Source organism: Rana temporaria, chromosome 5, assembly GCF_905171775.1.
Source record: "Rana temporaria chromosome 5, aRanTem1.1, whole genome shotgun sequence".
NCBI lineage: Eukaryota > Metazoa > Chordata > Amphibia > Anura > Ranidae > Rana > Rana temporaria.
Genome location: NC_053493.1, coordinates 408,866,971 through 408,887,579, shown reverse-complemented (window position 1 = coordinate 408,887,579; position 20,609 = coordinate 408,866,971). Strand labels below are relative to the sequence as shown.

Genomic DNA, 20,609 nt, shown 5'->3' with positions numbered 1-20,609 from the left:
GCCGCTAAAATGCTGGGAAAGCCAGGACCAGCCCAGGATTTGGTGACCCCTGGCAAACCATCATTTGACCCCCCGAGGGGGTCCTGACCCCCAGGTTGAGAACCACTGGCTTAGACGAACCATTGGGGATCTGGGTGGCCGGACACTGATAGGTTGTATGCTGCAACTTGTCAGTCGGTGACTCAAGGACAAGAAGTCCACCTGAGGGAGATTCAGGCCAATTATCAACGGGGAGGATTCGCTCTGCTGTTCATGTTCTCGATGTACTAGGCCTGTGGCAGAGGTCTCTTTATAAATCCTAAATTCCAAATAGAGCCGGGTCTGTGGCAGAGACCCGTTCCTCCCCAAAAGTTCTAAGTGGCGCTCTGGCTGCCAGGCCTGTGAGATGGGTCTGTCCAGGGGCACTTTACCCACTCCGGCTGGAGTGGCGACGAGACAAGTGTGATGATTGGAGGCAGGACTGCTTCTTCTATCCATAGCCTGAATCTGCAAAGTTTATTCTCTTTTCACCAACCTGTACTATCTACCTCGAGTTGACTGTTGGTCGTGTTGGACTAGAAATAAAAGCATTGAAAACGTCAACCAACTGTCTGGACATTCCGTCACTGCTCTCATTACCATCATCACCCCTAGACACATCACAGAGGTAACTTAATTATGCCGTCCCAAATCTAACCATCGGCTCCTCTGGGGGTAGCGCTACACGTGGGGGCTCGTCCAGGATTCGGCTGTTACCTCTGGCAACGGAACTGTGAGTTATTTTACAATTGAGAGCAAGGAGTGTCGTGTGTTGGAACTGTGTGGCGAAGAGGGAGTATACGTTGGTGAGCCAAGGCCTGGGCGTACGTGCAGCGGAGTGCATGCCTGCAACGTGTCCAGACAAGTTTTCAAGTGGGAGGAGTCACCCACCCCTGCGTGAGATGTAGGGGCGAAGTTTCGCGCCAAACCAGTAATCGATGCCCGCCTAAGAGAGAAAGTGCCACGTGTGAGAGATGTCCGCTCCCTCGCTGCCGCCCGCAGCCTCTCAGCGATTGAGACCCCCTATGACTACACCGGGGGTCTCCACCATGTTTGCTTCATCCGGGATACCCCTCACCGATACGCGGATCCGGATGTCCACGGATGGACAATTTGTTCTTCTTTCTAGCGGAGGATCCGAGACCTTGGGACTGTCCTGCCCTCGCTGTGAGGAGTTGTCCGTACGGATCCTGCCCTTTGCTCGGTGCCAAAGATGCCGGGCCTACCTGTTCATCGTCAAGCCTCCTGCTACAACTCCTCGTGAATATCGGGTAAACTGGATCACCGGGATCGTTACCGCGGGGGAGAAAGCCACATAGCCGTGGGAAAAAAAAGCAAGCTACCCACAACCTAATATCATTTTAACTATAGGCTTCCTATAACTACAAAGCCACGCCTGAGATACGTTTGATATAAGTCGCCGGTAATTTCTAGAAGCTGAGATTTGAAGAGGGGAATGGGGGGGGGGGGGGGGGCGGCATGCGTTGTCCAATTTTCTGCCAGCGATCTCCTCTCTTATTACACAATGTTGTGTTACATAAGGAACAAATGCCACAGCATTGCCTGGCATATGCAAATGATGAAACCAGCAGATTTTACAGACAGGGCCCTCTGGGGCTTTAACATTAACGTATTCCAAGTCCCAAGGAGATCTGACATATTGGCTGGAATTCTGCGATGAGCGCTGGGAAGCGGGGCCGGCTCTGCACATGATGAAAGGGAGAATATGTTCAGATTATATGACATTTACACCCCCCCATTCTCTGCTCCACCCCCCCCCCCCATCCAGAATTCTAATTTTCCTATCATGCTCTCTCTCTGCCCCCCCCTATCCTTTCTCTCCCTTCTTCCTATCTATCTCCCCTCTACTATTCTGCTCCCCCTTTATTTCTCTCCCCTTTCCTCCTGCATACCCCCTCTACCACTCTGCCCCTTCTTGTTCTTCCCTTTCCTCCCTGCCCCCTCCACCACTCCGCCCCCCTTCTTGTTCTCCCCTTTTCCTCTCTACCCCCCCACCCTGCCCCCTCCACCACTCCGCCCCCTTCTTGTTCTCCCCTTTTCCTCTCTACCCCCCACTCTGCCCCCTCCCCCACTCCGCCCCGTTCTTGTTCTCCCCTTTCCCTCTTTACCCCCCCACCCTGCCCCCTCCACCACTCCGCCCCCCTTCTTGTTCTCCCCTTTTCCTCTCTACCCCCCCACCCTGCCCCCTCCACCACTCCGCCCCCTTCTTGTTCTTCCCTTTCCCTCTTTACCCACCCACCCTGCCCCCTCCACCACTCCGCCCCCTTCTTGTTCTCCCCTTTCCCTCTTTACCCACCCACCCTGCCCCCTTCACCACGCCGCCCCCTTTTTGTTCTCCCCTTTCCTCCTGCATACCCCCTCTACCACTCTGCCCCCTTTCTTGTTCTCCCTTTTTCCTCTCTACCCCCCCACCCTGCCCACTCCACCACTCCGCCCCCTTCTTGTTCTCCCCTTTCCTCTCTACCCCCCACCCTGCCCCCTTCACCACTCCGCCCCCTTCTTGTTCTCCCCTTTTCACTCGCTACCCCCCACCCTGCCCCCTCTACCACTCTTTCTTGTTCTCCCCTTTCCTCCTGCAAACTCCCTCTACCACTCCGCCCCTTTATTTCTCTCCCCTTTCCTCCTGCATACCCCCTCTACCACTCCGCCCCCTTCTTGTTCTCAACTTTTACTCTCTACCCACCCACCCTGCCCCCTCCACCACTCTGCCCCCTTCTTGTTCTCCCCTTTTCTTATCTACCCCCCACCCTGCCCCCTCCACCACTCCGCCCTCTTCTTGTTCTCCCCTTTCCCTCTCTCAACCCCGAAACCCTGCCCCCTCCATCACTCCGCCCCCTTATTTCTCTCCCCTTTCCTCCTGCATACCCCCTTTACCACTCCGTCCCCTTCTTGTTCTCCCCTTTTACTCTCTATCCCCCCACCCTGCCCCCTCCACCACTCCGCCCTCTTCTTGTTCTCCCCTTTCCCTCTCTACCCCACCACTCCACCCCCTTCTTGTTCTCCCCTTTCGCTCTCTACCCCCTACCCTGCCCCCTCTACCACTCCGCCCCCTTCTTGTTCTCCCATTTCCTCTCTACCCCCCCACCCTGCCCCCTCCACCACTCCGCCCCCTTCTTGTTCTCCCCTTTCACTCTCTACCTCCCCACCCTGCCCCCTCTACCACTCTGCCCCCTTCTTGTTCTCCCCTCTTCTCCTGCATCATACCCCCTCTACCACTCTGCCCCTTTATTTCTCTCCACTTTCCTCCTGTAAACCCCCTCTACCACTCCGCCCCTTTATTTCTCTCCCCTTTCCTCCTGCATACCCCCTCTACCACTTCGCCCCCTTCTTGTTCTCCCCTTTCCCTCTCTACCCCCCACCCTGCCCCCTCCACCACTCCGCCCCCTTCTTTTTTTTTTCCTTTCACTCTCTACCCCCCCACCCTGCCCCCTCTACCACTCTGCCCCCTTCTTGTTCTCCTCTTTCCTCCTGCAAACCCCCTCTACCACTCTGCCCCTTTATTTCTCTCCCCTTTCCTCCTGCAAACCCCCTCTACCACTCCGTCCCCTTATTGTTCTCCCCTTTCCCTCTCTACCCCCCCACCCTGCCCCCTCCACCACTCTGCCCCTTCTTGTTCTCCTCTTTCCCTCTCTACCCCCCCACCCTGCCCCCTCTACCACTCTGCCTCCTTCTTGTCCCCCCCTTTCCTCCTTGCTTACCCCCTCTACCAATCCGCCCCTTTTATTTCTCTCCACTTTCCTCCTGCATACCCCCTCTACCACTCCACCCCCTTCTTGTTCTCCCCTATCCCTCTCTACCCCCCCCACCACCCTGTCCCCCTACCACTCCGCCCCCTTCTTGTTCTCTCTCCTTTCCCTCTCTATCCCCCCCCCCCCAACCACCACCCTTCCCCCTCTTATTTTCTATCTCTCTATCTCCCTCTCCATCTCTCTTCTTTCTTTCTTCTTATCTAATATGCACTCTAAAAAGTAATTCGAGAGACCTGTTACCACCACTTAATTAAATGCATATTTCCAAGGTAAAAATTCTAATTTATTGTTTTAAATAAACTTTTTACGTTGAAAACCTATTTTAATAAGTTCTGTTGATATTATAATGTTGGAAATTATAGCAACCTAATTTTGTGTGTTGTGTACAGTCCCATTTCTGCATTCATTGATGTAAAAGGAAATTTAAGTTGTGGTAACTTAATAAAATGGACTTGGTAACTCAATTTTGTTCTAACTTGAGTTATTGCAAGTCTCCTCCCCCACCAACATAACGCAGAAAAAGCTGAGACATGTTGGAAGGAAGACCTGCTGCGGCACAGAGATATGAAAGACATTTTTAAAGGTGAAAATAATTTGCTTTACAAAGAAATTTGGAACTATTACTATTTGTAATCCCTTATAGCCTATAGCTCGAGAACTAGGTGTTAAAAGGCAACACCAACTAACAAACTTTGTCCTAATATAGTGCTGGTTGTTTTTAGCCTTGTGAACATAATTGCCTCATGTCAGTGGGTAGCATTGATAGTGCGCCATTTGTAAAATCTGCTAAGCTTGAAAAAGTTTTTTTTTGTGCCAGGGGAGTCAGTGTATTATAGATTTTAGCTTCTATGGCAATCTATATTCAAGACTTCATGGTTTGTTTAAAATATTTACTAAAGGCAAATCCACTTTGCACTGAAGGTGCACTTGGAAGTGCAGTCACTGTAGATCTGAGGGGGACATGCAAGGAAAATAAAAACAGCATTTTCGCTTGCACATGATTGGATGATAAAATCAGCAGAGCTTCCCCTAATTTCAGATCTTTCAGATTTACCTTTAGTAAATAAACCCCAATAGTCTGATTGTTTATTGTCTTCTTTCCTTGGAGACGGAGGGACTGTTTTCCTCTCTCCCCTCCAACCTATGGCCACTATTGTGGTATTCCTATTTGTCTGTTTTTCTTCTTTTTTTTCTTTTTTTTTTATGCTCTTTCCCCCTTATCAGCTCCCTCTTCCTTCTTGCCCTAAGGCCGCTTTCACACTGAGGCGGCGTCAGTAGTAAAGCGCCGCTATTTTTAGCGGTGCTATTCGGCCGCTAGCGGGGTGTTTTTAACAACCACTTGTTAAAACCGCCGGCAAAGTGCAGCTGCCGGTGGTGCTGCTCAATAATTTCAATGGGCAGGGGTGCTGTAGGAGCGGTGTATCCATGAGAATTTCCCACACCATGTTTAAAATGCACTGCAGCTGTGTTCTGCAGTGAGTGTCAATTTTAAGCTAATGACACCCCAAATGCAGATCACAAACGCAGTGTGTTTGCTCGCACTGGATCACGTGGTACAGAAGTACCACATGATCCGGTTGCAATGAGTTTCCAATTGTAGATACACTACTTTTAGTGCAGTACAAATTCAGCCCATCCAAAATGAATGAGCTGAAATCGTACTACACAGAACTGCATGTGAATCGCATGTGAACATACAGCGCATTCCTGTGCAATTTCCGGTGTGAGACGGTCCTAAGTTTATATTTGGCACTGTGGTTTTAGATATATTAGGATATATTATACATGGTACAAATCTTTATGTTTGAAACTTATTTTCTATTTTTGTTAACTTTCATATTTATGTTAAAAAACTCAACCGTTTTGTGTAATAAATTTAAGGCCCCTTTCACACTGGGGCGGTCAGTGCGTCCGTGGTAAAGTGCCGCTATTTTTTGCGCCGGTATTCGGCCGCTAGCAGGGCGGTTTTACCCCGCCAGTGGCCGAGAAGTGGTTAAAAAACACTGCAAGGCGGCTCTGCTGAGACGCTTTTTCAGCGGTATAGCCGTGCTGTTCCATTAAAAATTAATGGGGAGGAGCGGTATAAACACCACAAGATGTGGCTAGCAGGACTTTTTTCCCGTCCTGCTAGCGCACCGCTCCAGTGTAAAAGCCCTGGGGCTTTCACACTGGAGACAAAGCTTTAGGGTCACTGGAGACACAGTTTAGGGTCGGTTTGCAGGCGCTATTTTAAGCGCAATAGCGCCTGCAAACCACTCCATTGTGAAAGGGGTCTAATTGTTTAACAATTGTGTTGTTGAATGAATTCATTTGTGAAAGCTAGTATAAAAACAAAGCTAATCACTAATAGAGAAAATAACTTTGGACCAACTTGAGTTTAGCTGTTTATTAACCTAAAGAAAGTGTGCTCATAATTGTAGAAATTAAGTACATGTGACTTAAAAAAATTATTGTAGAAACTGGAAAAACTAATTGGAGCAACTTAATATTGTTGACTACTCAACTTAAAAACATGTGTTTATAATGCCAGTAATTAAGTGGATGGTAAATAAAAATGCATTTATATCTAGCAGAAAAGCTAATTACCTCAACACAATGTAGGTTGTTGCTTCCACTTAATTTTACCTGACATTGTCATAACTTAAAAAGCTTGATGCAAACTGTTGCGTTATTTTTTTTTGTTGAGCCAAGACATTATTTTTTAGAGTGTGTGTAAGTTAATTGTAATGCATTATTTAAGCATTTCTCTAGAATTGCTAAACTCATTATATACTCCTGGAGTAATAATCTAATCACACATTATTATTCCTGGTATTAAGGCTGGTGCATGCACTACAGACATGGATCCAGCCGTTGTGACAGATCACTTTATGAATAAACATCAACAAAGAAGTCCAACTTTAAAATAAACCCCCCCTAAAATAAAAACTGTAAACTCTGTTGGCTGCCATTGCACACATTACATGAATATATTACCAACATTAAGTATTAAGAAAAAAAACATAAGAAAAGCCTTTTTCTTAATTTTTATTTCTTTCAGCAGCTCTCTCATTCTCTCTACCCCCTCTCTTTCTTTCTATCTCTCTTCTCCCGCTCTCTCACCCTCCCTCTCTCTTTACCCCCCTTTATCGTTCTCTCTCTCCCCCGCTATCTTTCTCTGTCTCTCCCCCCTCTATCTTTTTCTCTCTCTCCCCCTCTATCTTTCTCTCTCTCTCTCTCGCTCTCCCCCCTCTCTCCCCCTCTCTCCCCCTTTATCTTTGTCTCTCTCTCTCTCCCCCCCTATCTTTCTCTCTCCCCCCGCTCTCTCTCCTTCTCTCTCCCCTTCTATCTTTCTCTCTCTCTCCCCTCTCTCTCCTTCTCTCTCTCCCCTTCTATCTTTCTCTCCCCTCTCTCTCCTTCTCTCTCTCCCCCTCTATCTTTCTCTATCCCCTCTCTATCCTTCTCTCTCTCTCTCTCCCTCTATCTCCATCTCCATCTCTCTCCCCCTCTATCTTTCTCTCTCTCTCTTCCCCCTCTGTCTTTCTCTCTCTCTCCCCCTCTATATCAGTCTCTCTCCCCCTCTATCTTTCTCGCTCTCTCTCCCCCTCTATCTTTCTCTCTCTCCCCCTCTATCTTTTTCTCTCTCTCTCTCCCTCTCTCTCTCTCCCCTTCTATATTTCTCTCTCTCTCTCTCCCCCTCTCTCTTCTTCTCTCTCTCCCCCTCTTTCCCCTCTCTCTTCCACTATCTTTCTCTCTCTCCCCCCCTCTCTTCCCTGCTATATTTCTCTCTCCCCCTCTATTCCCTTCTCTCTCTCCCCCTCTCTCTATCTTTCTCTCTCTATTCCCCCCTCTCTCTTTCTCCTCCCTCTCTCTCTCACACTTCTCCTCTACCCCCCTCTCTCCTTCTCTCTCTCTCCCCCTCTCTCTTTTTCTCTCCCCTCTATCTTTATTTCTCTCTTCTCGCACACTCTCCCTCTCTCTCTCACCCCCCACTCTCCTTCTTTCTCTCCCCCTTCTCTCTTTTTCTCTCCCCCTCCTTATCTCCCTCTCTTTAGTTCTCCCCTCACTCTCTCTTTCTCTCCTCCCTCTCTCTCCCTTTCTTCCTCCCCCTCTCTCTTTCTCTCCCCCTCTCTCTCCCCTTTTCTTTATTCCCCCACTCTCTCTTTCTCTCTCCCCACTCTCTCTTTCTCTCCCTCCTCTCTCTCCTCCCTCTATTTTCCCCCATCACCACTCTATTTTTCCCTCTACCAGTCTCTCTCTCCTCCCCTCATCCCCACTCTATTTTTCTCTCTCCCCCTCCTTCTCTCCTCCCTCTCCCTCTCCCCCCATCCCCACTCTGTAAGGGGCCGGCCAGTCATGCTGGGGAGAAAAGGGATAGATCAGGGGTCTCCAAACTTTCTGCTGTCCTTCAAACTTTAGGGGGGCTGAACTGTGGCTATTGGGAGAAGAAAGTGCTCTGGTGTCAGTGGGAGTAAACAATATCCCATCATTGGTGTCAGTGGAAGGAATAATGCCCCATCATTGTTCTCAGGAAAATAATTAATGTCCCTTCATTGGTGTCAGTGGGAGGAATGATGCCCCATCATTGGCGTCAGTGGGAGAAATAGTGCCCCATCATTGCTGTCAGTGGGAGAAATGATGTCCCATCATTGGTGTCAGTGGGAGGAATAGTACTCCATCATTGGTGGCAGTGAGAGTAAAGGTTGCCCCATCATTGGTATCAGTGGAAGGAATAGCTCCCCATTATTGCTACTGTATCAGTGGGAGGAATAGATCCCCATCATTGGTTTCAGTTGGAGGAATAGTGTCTCATCATTGGTGTAAGTGGGAGGTATGGTGCCCCATCATTGGTTTCAGTGGGAGGAACAGTGCCCCATCATTGGTGTCAGTGGGAGGAATAGTGTCTCATTATTTGTGTCAGTGGAAGGAATGGTGCCCCATCTCTGGGGTCAGTGGGAGGAATGGAGCCTCATTGTTGTCAGTGGGAGGAATAGTGCCCCATCATTGGTATCAGTGGGAGGAATAGTGCCCCATCATTGGTATCAGTGGAAGGAATCGTGCCCTATCATTGGTATAAGTGGAAGGAATAGTGGCCCATCATTGGTATCAGTGGGAGGAATAGTGCCCCATCATTGGTATCCGTGGGAGGAATAGTGCCCCATCATTGGTATCAGTGGGAGGAATAGTGCCCCATCATTGGTGTCAGTGAGAGGAATAGTGCCCCATCATTGGTATCAGTGGGAGGAATAGTGCCCCATCATTGGTATCAGTGGAAGGAATGGCGCCCCATCTCTGGGGTCAGTGGGAGGAATAGTGTCCCATCACTGGTGTCAGTGGAAGGAATAGTGCCCCATCATTGGTATGAGTGGGAGGAATAGTGCCACATCATTGGTGTCAGTGAGGGACTATTGTCCCATTGTCGGTGGCAGGAACTGTGCCCCATTGTTGCTGACAGTGGGGGGAATAATGCCCCAAGGGCTGGATAAAAGCAAGCAATGAATGAATGAATGAAAAACTTATATAGCGCGGCACATGCGAACTGAATCGCCTCTGGGCCGCATCAGTCCTCCAGGCCACAGTTTGGAGACCACTGGGCTAGATGACGCTGGATGTCCTCCAGCCAGGGAATGAGGGGGGTTCTATCTGACTTGCAGCTTCTAATGTACGTAAGACAGCCAGGCAAGTAGCATTACCAGAGGGCAGCCAGCAAAGTCAGGTCTACAGATTATCCCGCAGGACAGGTGCACTCCACCGGGATTTACCATACACGCCCACATCGGTGCTCTCCTGCCAGCCAATCCTGATGCAGACACGTTGGGATAAAAGAAGAACGGCGTGCCAGAGATCGCAGTTTTGTCGGGTTTAATTCAACATCAATTTTTTAAACAAGGAGAACCCGCCGTGAGATTTGTATCTTGTCTCCAAGGAGATGGAGGCTGAGAGGCAGCCGGCCGTCCATCACCTCCGCACAGGGGGGATGGGGGGTGGGGGCCGAGGTGCGATCTGCCGCATACACGCCATAGTAGCACTTTAAAGGCGTTAAGTAGAAATGCGTCCTGGGAGAACAGGGAGGAACGCCGTAGAGGTGAAACGGGAAAAAAGACATTGTCATGCCGCCCGTCGCCTGACATGCAGAGAAAGTCTTCCTGGAGGAAATTCATTGCTAAAGATGATTTCCTCTAAATCAAAAAAGCTTCCATCACCATTTCGGAGAAGGGTCAGGGACTTCTTTTCCACTTTACTTTCCCAGAGGCGTTGCTAGGGGGGCGCGGGGGGTGCGGTCCGCACCGGGTGACACCCACTAGAGGGGTGACACCATCCCGTTTTTTTTTTAGCTGACATGCCCAGCCTGCCCTGTGCAATCCCAGCCTGCCCTGTACCACCCCAGCCTGCTCTGTGCCACCCCAGCCTGCCCTGTACCACCCCAGCCTGCCCTGTACCACCCCAAACAGCCCTATACCACCCCAGCCTGCCCTGTACCAACCCAGCCTGCCCTGTACCACCCAGCCTGCCCTGTGCCACCACAGCCTGCCCTGTACCACCCCAGCCTGCCCTGTACCACCCCAAACTTTCCCATGCCACCCCAACTTGCCCTGTGCCACCCTAACTTGCCCTGTACCACCCCAAAGAGCCCTATACCACCCCAGCCTGCCCTGTACCCCCCCAAACAGCCCTGTACCACCCCAGCCTGCCCTGTACCACCCCAGCCTGCCCTGTATCACCCAGCCTGCCCTGTACCACCCCAGCCTGCCCTGTACCACCCCAAACAGCCCTATACCACCCCAGCCTGCCCTGTACCCCCCAAACAGCCCTGTACCACCCCAGCCTGCCCTGTACCTCCCCAGCCTGCCCTGTACCACCCAGCCTGCCCTGTGCCACCACAGCCTGCCCTGTACCACCCCAAACTTTCCCATGCCACCCCAACTTGTCCTGTGCCACCATAACTTGCCCTGTACCACCCCAATCTGCCCTATGCCACCATAACTTGCCCTATACCACCCCAACCTGCCCAATGCCACCCTAACTTGCCCTGTACCACTCCAACCTTTCCCATGCCATCCCAAATTGCCCTATGCCACCCTAACTTGCACTATACCACCCCAACATGCCCTATACCACCTTAACCTGTCCTATACCACCCCACTACACCAACCTGCCACTATACCACTCTATACTACCCTAACCTTCCACTATACTGCCCTATACTATCATTTACAGGGGCTGGTTTCGGGTGCGCCTCGTGCCCGTGCGCTGCCTGCTTGGTGCTGGGCAGCCAAGACAGAGGGGGGGTGACACCATGTTTTACTGCACCGGGTGACACCAACCCTAGTGACGCCACTGTACTTTCCCATAGGCCAGCCCCAGGGGGGTACAGCCGTCACAAGTGTAAGGGGCCCGAGGGGCCCGCCCAGGCCAGAAGAAGGCAGGATGGGTGGAGGGGAGCCGTGCTGTGCATTACACAAATAATCTCACAGCTTCTGCTGTTCTCGTGTCACTGAGTTCAGACATCGAGCTCTTTACTGCCACCTCTGGCTACTATGTGTATGTGCACCCCTCGTGTGAACTGTACTGTGCTTCTCAGCAACATGTCATTTTGTGAAAATTACCTTAGGTAGGAAGATTTCCTTTACAAGTAGGGGCTGTGAGGGAAAGGGAGAGGGAGCCTATTTGTGTACAGGGAGGGGCCAGAGCCTTGTGTGTACAGGTTTGTGTATGCAGTGGTGTATTTTGGTGCTGTGCTGCCCTAGGCTAGACTAAAATCAAGGGGGCCCCTCCATCTAAAATTGTACCACCCCTTCCTTCTCAAGTGGCTGCGCGGGGTCCCTGGTGGCTGGGTCCCTGGTCTCAGTGCGGGGTCCCTGTGCGGTGTGCTGGGTCCCTGGTGGTTGTACGGGGTCCCTGGTGGCTGCGCGGGGTCCCTGGTGGCTGGGTCCCTGGTCTCAGTGCGGGGTCCCTGTGCGGTGTGCTGGGTCCCTGGTGGTTGTCAGGGTCCCTGGTGGCTGTTCGGGGTCCCTGTGCGGGGTCCCTGGTGGCTGTGCAGGGTCCCTGGTGGCTGTGCGGGGTCCTGGGTCCTTGGTGGTTGTCCTGGGTCCCTGGTGGCTGTGGGGGGAGAGGGGGCTGAGTGCATACAGGTGAGGTGGCCAGTGTGCGGATTCAGTAGGATGGCTGCGCAAAACCACCGTAAGTGTACGTCGGCCACTTTAAGAGGCGCACATGACGCCGGGGCCGATGCACGTGTCCGCCGGCCACCTGTGATCGCTCCACAGAGAGCCAGAATGGGTAAACAGACAGATCCCTGTTCTGTCAGGGGAGTAGAGTGAGATTGTCTGTTCCTAGTGATCAGCAACAGCGATCTCTCTCTACTCCCAGTCAGTCCCCTCCCACCCAGAGTTAGAAACACCTCCCAGGGAACAGATTTAACCCTTTGATCGCCCCCTAGTTTTATCCTCTTCCCTGCCAGTGACATTTAGTAATCAGTTCCTTTCTTTTTAGCACTGATCGCTGTATAAATGTCAATGGTCCCAAAAATGTGTCAAAAGTGTCAGAGCTGTCCGCCACAATGTCGCAGTCCTGCTAAAAATCGCTGATCACACTGCCATTACTAGTAAAAAATAAATTATATTAAAAATGACATAAAACTATAACTATAACTTTTGTGCAAACCAATCAATATACGCTTATTGCGATTTTGTTTTACCAAAAATATGTAGAAGAATAGCTATTTGCCCAAACGAATGATGAAGACATTTTTTTTTTGTTTTTTTATATGAAAAAGTAAAAAATATTGTTTTTCTTTTTCAAAATTGTCACTCTTTTTTTTTGTTTAAAGCCCAAAAAAAAAAAACAGCAAAGGTGATCAAATACCACACTGAGAAAGTTATATTTGTGGGAAAAAAAGGACGTAAATTTTGTTCGTGTACAACGTCGCACGACCGCGCAATTTTTAGTTAAAGCGACGCAGTGCCGAATCGCAAAAAAATAAAATAGCCTGGTCAGGAAGTGGGTAAATCCTCCCGGGGCTGAAGTGGTTAAAGCAGGGGCCTCAATCTGGCAGCCATCCAGCTGTTGCAGAACCACAAGTCCCATTATTCCTCTGCAGTGGCTGTGCGTTCATAGAGGGCGCCTCTCGCTCTCGCACTGCCACTGTATTGCCGCTGCCGCCGACTATTCAGATGGCCGGCCCCCTGGCAAGGGCCGGCCATCTGAATAACGGCAGCTGGTTGGCTGTGGAAGTGCCTATCAGAGCCAGTGGTGACAATTGATGGCCACCGTGGCGACAATTGCTGGGCACAGTGGCTACAATTGATGGCACAGTGGTGACAATTTCTGGGCACAGTGGCGACAATTGATGGCACAGTGGTGACAATTCCTGGGCACAGTGGCTACAATTGCTGGGCACAGTGGCAAAAATGTATGGGCACAGTGGCTACAATTGCTGGGCACAGTGGCTACAATTGCTGGGCACAGTGGTGAAAATTGATGGGCACAGTGGCGAAAATTGCTGGGCACAGTTACGACAATTGCTGGGCACAGTGACGACAATTGATGACACAGTGGCGACAATTGATGGCACAGTGGCGACAATTGCTGGGCACAGTGGCGACAATTGATGGGCACATTGGCGACAATTGATGGCACAGTGGTGACAATTGATGGCACAGTGGCTGCGTTTGATGGCATGGCACAGTGGTGACAATTGCTGGGCACAGTGGTGACAATTGATGGCACAGTGGTAACAATTGTTGGCACAGTGACTGCGTTTGATAGCATGGTACAGTGGCTGCATTTGATGGCACAGTGGCTGCGTTTGGCATGGGACAGTGGTGACAATTGATGGGCACAGTGGTGATAATTGATGGGCACAGTGGTGATAATTGATGGGCACAGTGGCGAAAATGTATGGCACAGTGGTGACAATGAGCACAGTGGCGACAATTGATGGCACAGTGACTGCAATTGATGGCCTGGCACAGTGGTGACAATTGATGGGCACAGTGGCGATAAATTATGGCACAGTGGCTGCATTTGATGGCATGGCACGGTGGCTGCATTTGATGGCATGGCACAGTGGCGACAATTGATGGCACAGTGGCGACAATTGATGGCACAGTGGTGACAATTGATGGCACAGTGTCTGTGTTTGATAGCATGGTACAGTGGCTGCGTTTGATGGCACAGTGGCTGCGTTTGGCATGGGACAGTGGTGACAATTGATGGGCACATTGGTGACAATTGATGGGCACAGTGGCGAAAATGTATGGCACAGTGGTGACAATGAGCACAGTGGCGACAATTGATGGCACAGTGGCTGCATTTGATGGCCTGGCACAGTGGTGACAATTGATGGGCACAGTGGCGATAAATTATGGCACAGTGGCTGCATTTGATGGCATGGCACAGTGGCTGCATTTGATGGAATGGCACAGTGGCTGCATTTGATGGAATGGCACAGTGGCGACAATTGATGGCACAGTGGCGACAATTGATGGCACAGTGGCTGCATTTGATGGCCTGGCACAGTGGTGACAATTGATGGGCACAGTGGCGATAAATTATGGCACAGTGGCTGCATTTGATGGCATGGCACAGTGGCGAGAATTGATGGCACAGTGGCGAGAATTGATAGAACAGTGGCGAGAATTGATGGCACAGTGGCGACAATTGATGGCACAGTGGCGACAATTGATGGCACAGTGGCGACAATTGATGGCACAGTGGTGACAGTGGTTAAACCCACAAGTGCTTTATTTTTTTTTGTTACCACTGCTATTCTTTTATATTGGCTTTTGGAATTTACAAATGCAGCAATTTAGAAATCAGATGAAAGCTTTAGCACTGGGAAACACTTTTTGATAGATAAAAAGTGCATTTTATATACATCTATATAGATCAGACCAAAATGAGGGACAAATGAAGAGGAAACAGGGACAGAGGGACGTTGTCCCAAATCAGGGACAGTCCCTCAAAATCAGGGACAGTTGGGAGCTTTGCATATACTGATCTGGCACCTTCCTTCATTGTTCACTTTTTGTGCATTTTATATACATACTATATGTATCAGACCAAAATGAGGGACGCATCATGAGGAATGAGGGACAGAGGGACATTGTTCCAAATCAGGAACAGTCCCTCAAAATCAGGGACATTTGGGAGCTATGTGTCAGCCTTGCAATGCCTCATGGGACTTGTAGTTTCACAACAGCTGGAGGGCCGCCAGTTTGGGAGACCCCTGGGTTAACTACTTGCCGACCAGCCACAGTCAGCAGGTCGGCTCCCCTGTGCAAGAGCACGTAGCTATACGTCGGCTCTCGCGCAGGCCACTAGGCGCTCGCCCCCGACTCCTGTGCAAGTGCCCGGCGGGCGCGATCACCGCCAGGCACATGTGATCGCTCGTTACAGAGCGGGGACCGGGAGCTGTGTGTGTAAACACACAGCTCCCAGTCCTGTCAGGGAGAGAAATGCTGATCTTCTGTTCATACAATGTATGAACAGCAATCAGTCATTTCCCCTAGTGAGTCCATCCCCCCTACAGTTAGAACACACCCAGGGAACATACTTAACCCCTTCCCCGCCCCCTAGTGTTAACCCCCTCCCTGCCAGTGGCATTTTTATAGTAATCCAATGCATTTTTATAGCACTGATCGCTATAAAAATGCCAATGGTCCCAAAAATGTGTCAAAAGTGTCCGAAGTGTCCGCCATAATGTCGCAGTACCGAAAAAAATCGCTGAAAGCCGCCATTACTAGTAAAACAAAAATATTAATAAAAATGCCATAAAAATACCCCCTATTTTGTAAACGCTATAACTTTTGCGCAAACCAATCGATAAACGCTTATTGCGATTTTTTTTTACCAAAAATATGTAGAAGAATACGTATCGGCCTAAACTGAGGAAAATTTTTTTTTTAATATATTTTTGGGGGATATTTATTATAGCAAAAAGTAAAAAATATTCATTTTTTTTCAAAGTTGTCGCTCTATTTTTGTTTATATCGCAAAAACTAAAAACCGCAGAGGTGATCAAATACACCAAAAGAAAGCTCTATTTGTGGGGAAAAAAGGACGCCAATTTTGTTTGGGAGCCACGTCGCACGACCGCGCAATTGTCAGTTAAAGCGACGCAGCACCGAATCGCAAAAAGTGCTCTGGTCTTTGACCAGCAATATGGTCCGGGGCTGAAGTGGTTAAAGACACATTGGCATGCAAAGACGCACAACCGACACTGTGCGGTCGGGTTCTCTCTACGCTCAATGGGGTAAAGCAGAAGTTAACTTAGCTTCGTGATTCTGGAGAGGAAATCCACACAAGCACAGGGAGAACATGCAAACTCCATGCGGTTTAAATCGAAGACTGAGATTTTAACCCCCTTGCTGACAGTCACCTAATCTACGATACGTCTTTTTTTTTTCCTGCCAGCAAGGGGTTAACGGCTCACGCTTTCGCAATTTTTTTTTATCTGTACGCCTGAGCCACGGAGCGCGGCGCCAAGCCCGCGGCCAGCTCGGGGTCCCTATCACACACACACACGCACCACCAGACCGCGCCGCAGATCCCCAGCAACAGATGCATCCTCTTGTCCCAGCCAACAGATGCACATATTAATCTCACACAGATTGCAAAGTCACAACCTCCCCTGTCCTAGTTTGAATTGCATCTTCTGTGTTTGATCCCCCCCCCCCAATCCCTCTATTTCTGTCTCCTCCAGCAGTGATGTTCAGTTTGACATTGCCTCCTCACTCCCTATTTTCTGTATGCTTCATCATCATTAATGCAAACTATCCAACCCCCCCCCCCCCCTCTTCGATCCCTGCCCTCCCCAACCCATTACACACCCCAGCTTCAAACAGGAGACCACGTGGTGCTGGCTTCCAGTGATTCCCTGAAGGATTAATATATTCTGTAGGAGTGGTCCCAGCAAGACACTGGGGGAGGAGAGTTGGAAGAGGAGAGAGAGAGAGAGAGAGAGGATGCAACAGAAGCTACTGTAGAGTTGCAAGGAGTCTGATCACAGAGAGGAAAAAAGAAAAGAAAAATGTACCAGGTGTTGGCAATATAGCACAGGAGAGCAAGAGGAGTGCTTGAAGCCATGCAGAGGGCATCAGAGCCTTCACCCATCTGAGACCACTTTCTGATCAGCCTCCCAGCAACTGCCAATCTTTAAAAAAAAAAGAAAAAAAGGCAGTTGCAAAAGAAGAGACCTGGTTAGGAGGATGCAGGTCCCTGAGATATCTGGGTTCTTCAGTGCTGCTGTTCCTGATGCTTAGCTGCTGCTGCTGTTCCTGATGCTTAGCTGCTTGCCACTGGGATGACCAGGCTGTCTGGACACCACCCTGCTTTGGCTGCCTATTGTGAGCTCTAGTCTAGCCTGGTCTTCATGCTCCTAGCCCAGGGAAACTGCAGCCTTGTGTGCAAGAGGACAAAAAGTCAGACTGGATTGTGGCTATTTCCCAATGTGACCTAAGGGGGGGTCTCCTTGTCATCCACCCAGCTTTTAATTGCACCTTGCCCCTTCCCTTTGCTGCTGCTGGACCCTGGATTCGCTTCTCTGGAGGTATTTTTTTTTTGTACTGGAGTACTTCTGGGTTCACTTGTATCTGTGCCTGAATTCCTTATCCAGAAGACAAATTAAATAAAAAGGAGACTACTAAACTTTGGAATCTAAGGAACCTTTTGGGTATTGACATTTGGTCGCTTACTGGTCCATGGATGCTCAAGGTAGGAGAAGATTTGTATAGACAGGTCTCAGCTCAAGGAAGGAGAAGATTTGTATAGACAGGTCCTCAGCTCAAGGTAGGAGAAGATTTGTATAGACAAGCCTCAGCTCAAGGTAGGAGAAGATTTCTATAGACAGGTCTCAGCTCAAGGTAGGAGAAGATTTGTATAGACAGGTCCTCAGCTCAAGGTAGGAGAAGATTTGTATGGACAGGTCCTCATCTCACTGCTGGTTCTGTGCTGAAGGAAACTCTTCTACTTCTTCAAATTCTCCCAAATTCCCTTTTAGCCATCTTTTAGGATGAGGCGCTTGGAGGCGACTTTTACCTTCTCCCCTCTGGATGCATCTTGGGTCTTTTAAAAGCCACCGCCAATGGTTGATGTACACAGGGGCAAATGTTTGCTCATTGTTCAGATTCACCTAAAATAAGACAGAAGGACTTGGTTTTAGCCTTACATCGCTTAATATCGGAAGCCGTTTGCATTGCTTCTGGTCTATGGGTGCAAAGAAGGAGACAAGAGTGGGCTGAAGGGTCCAAAGGCTTTCACTCTTGGCTGTGCTTGGACTACAGGATCTGGTTGTCCAGGAAAAAAAAGGAAGAGCGGTGGTGGCTTTTGTGGGTGAAGGTAAGCCAACTGGGAGGGTGGTTAGGGGGTATAGACTGGGACTGGTTGGAAGGGGAACTTGGAGAAGTTGTGGGGTGGACTTAGCTGAGAAGGCATCCAAGGAAAGACTTAAAGTGAAGATCCAAAAGCCTGTGGGTCAACTTGGCAATGAGGGCACCTCTTAAGGCTTGAGGGTTGTTGGAGAAGCTTCTAAAGTTCCTTCTTGCTGGAGAAAAGAAAGGGAGCAATCAAAAAACAAAGGTGGTCTTGCTGAAAGCAGACAGGAGTCAAGTCAGAAGAAGGTGGTCTTGTTGATGGCACTGCGCACTGGCACGGCTTGGTTTGGGCAAGTCCTACACAGAGCCTCCAGGCTGCAGGGTACCTGGTCCAGAAGATCCAGCAGCCTCCTCTGCCTCTCCACATCCCAGGAACAGGAGCAAGGAGTGGGGAGAGGTGACCACCAGCACTGCATCCACCACCACCACCACCACCACAACCCACTCCACTCCCACTCTCCAGGTGCCCAACCCAGCCATTGCTGTCTGCAACTTCCCAGTGCCCTCTCCACCACCAGGACTGGGGGACATGATCCCCTTAGCAGCCGGTTGCTGGCGGCCATGAAGCGGCAGAACGTGCGGACCTTGTCCCTCATCATCTGCACGTTCACCTACCTGCTGGTGGGGGCCGCAGTCTTTGATGCCCTGGAGTCCGACTATGAGATGAGGGAGGAGGAGAAACTCAAAGCCGAGGAGATCCGCCTGAAAGGGAAATATAATATCACCAACGAGGACTATAGGCAACTGGAGCTGGTCATCATGCAGTCCGAACCCCACCGGGCTGGGGTCCAATGGAAATTTGCTGGTTCCTTCTACTTTGCCATCACTGTCATCACCACTATAGGTAAGTGACCCCTTTGAGTGTGTTTGGGGGGGGGGGGGCTCTGGTTGCTAAAGTTGGGGGTCGATCTTGAAGAATTGAGGAACCTCAACCCAAGAATGTGCCTTGTGTGACTTTGTTGCTGTTTTAGCGCTTGGCCAACTCTTAAGGTTTGACCTGTGGGTCTCAAGTTGCTGAAGAACTACAAGTCTAAGCATACATTTCAGCCTTGTAGTTCTACAGCAACCTTAGATTTAATCCTTGAAACAGAAAATTGTTGCATTTGTGATTTGGAATAAACTGCTACATCGCTCCATGAGTTCTTTATTTGTTTTTTTATTGCATTATTTGTTGCTTTGGTTGTAGTATTGTACACTGTCATCACCACCATTATAATCGGTGACCTTTTTGAGTGTGGTGTGGTGGATAAAGTGGGGTCCCTCTTGGAGAGTTGGAGCACCTTAACCCTCAACCTTCCTGAGTTTGTTGCTCTTCTAGCGCTTGGCCAACTCTTGTGGATTAGGCAACCAAGATTGACCTGAAGTTGTTAAAGAACTACAAGTCTAAGCATACATTTCAGCCTTGTAGTTCTACAGCAGCCTTAGATTTAATCCTTGAAACAGAAAAATTGTTGCATTTGTGATTTGTAATAAACTGCTACATCGCTCCATGAGTTCTTTATTTGTTTTTTATTGCATTATTTGTTGCTTTGGTTGTAGTATTGTACACTGTCACCACCACCATTATAATCGGTGACCTTTTTGAGTGTGGTGTGGGCGCTGGTGGATAAAGTGGGGTCCCTCTTGAAGAATTGGAGCCTCTTAACCCTCAACCTTCCTGAGTTTGTTGCTCTTCTTTATTCGTTTTTTATTGCATTATCTGTTGCTTTGGTTGTAGTATTGTACACTATCATCACCACCATTATAATCGGTGACCTTTTTGAGTGTGGTCTGGTGCATAAAGTAGGGTCCCTCTTGAAGAATTGGAGCACCTTAACCCTCAACCTTCCTGAGTTTGTTGCTCCTCTAGCGCTTGGCCAACTCTTGTGGATTAGGCAACCAAGCTGTAGGTCTGAAGTTGTTGAAGAACTACAAGTCTAAGCATCCATTTCAGCCTTGTAGTTCTACAGCAGCCATAGATTTAGCCCGATAATCTTTGTAAAGGCAAATGGTTGCATTTGTGATTTGGAATAAACTGCTTGTAGTCGCTCCATGAGTTCTTAATTTGTTTTTTTATTGCATTATTTGTTGCTTTGGTTGTAGTATTGCACACTGTCATCACCACCATTATAATCGGTGACCTAGTGTGGTGTGGGCGCTGGTGGATAAAGTAGGGTCCCTCTTGAAGAATTGGAGCACCTTAACCCTCAACCTTCCTGAGTTTGTTGCTCTTCTAGCGCTTGGCCAACTCTTGTGGATTAGGCAACTAAGATTGACCTGAAGTTGTTAAAGAACTACAAGTCTAAGCATACATTTTAGCCTTGCAGTTCTTCAGCAGCTTTACATTTAGCCCGATAATCTTTGTAAAGGCAAATTGTTGCATTTGGAATAAACTGCTTGTAGTCGCTCCATGAGTTCTTTATTCGTTTTTTTTCATTGCATTATTTGTTGCTTTGGTTGTAGTATTGTACACTGTCACCACCACCAT

The 20,609-nt window shown here is 49.3% G+C and overlaps 1 protein-coding gene across 1 annotated transcript in view; it reads left to right on the top strand.

The window, feature by feature from the left end:
• Positions 1-18,297: 18,297 nt before the first annotated feature.
• KCNK9 (potassium two pore domain channel subfamily K member 9) overlaps positions 18,298-20,609 on the top strand; it is a 206,662-nt gene continuing 204,350 nt past the window's right edge. The window contains exon 1 of the mRNA XM_040355008.1: positions 18,298-18,986. Coding sequence (XP_040210942.1) covers positions 18,401-18,986 — 586 coding nt within the window. The 5' untranslated portion in view covers positions 18,298-18,400. The remainder of the gene's footprint in view (positions 18,987-20,609) is intronic.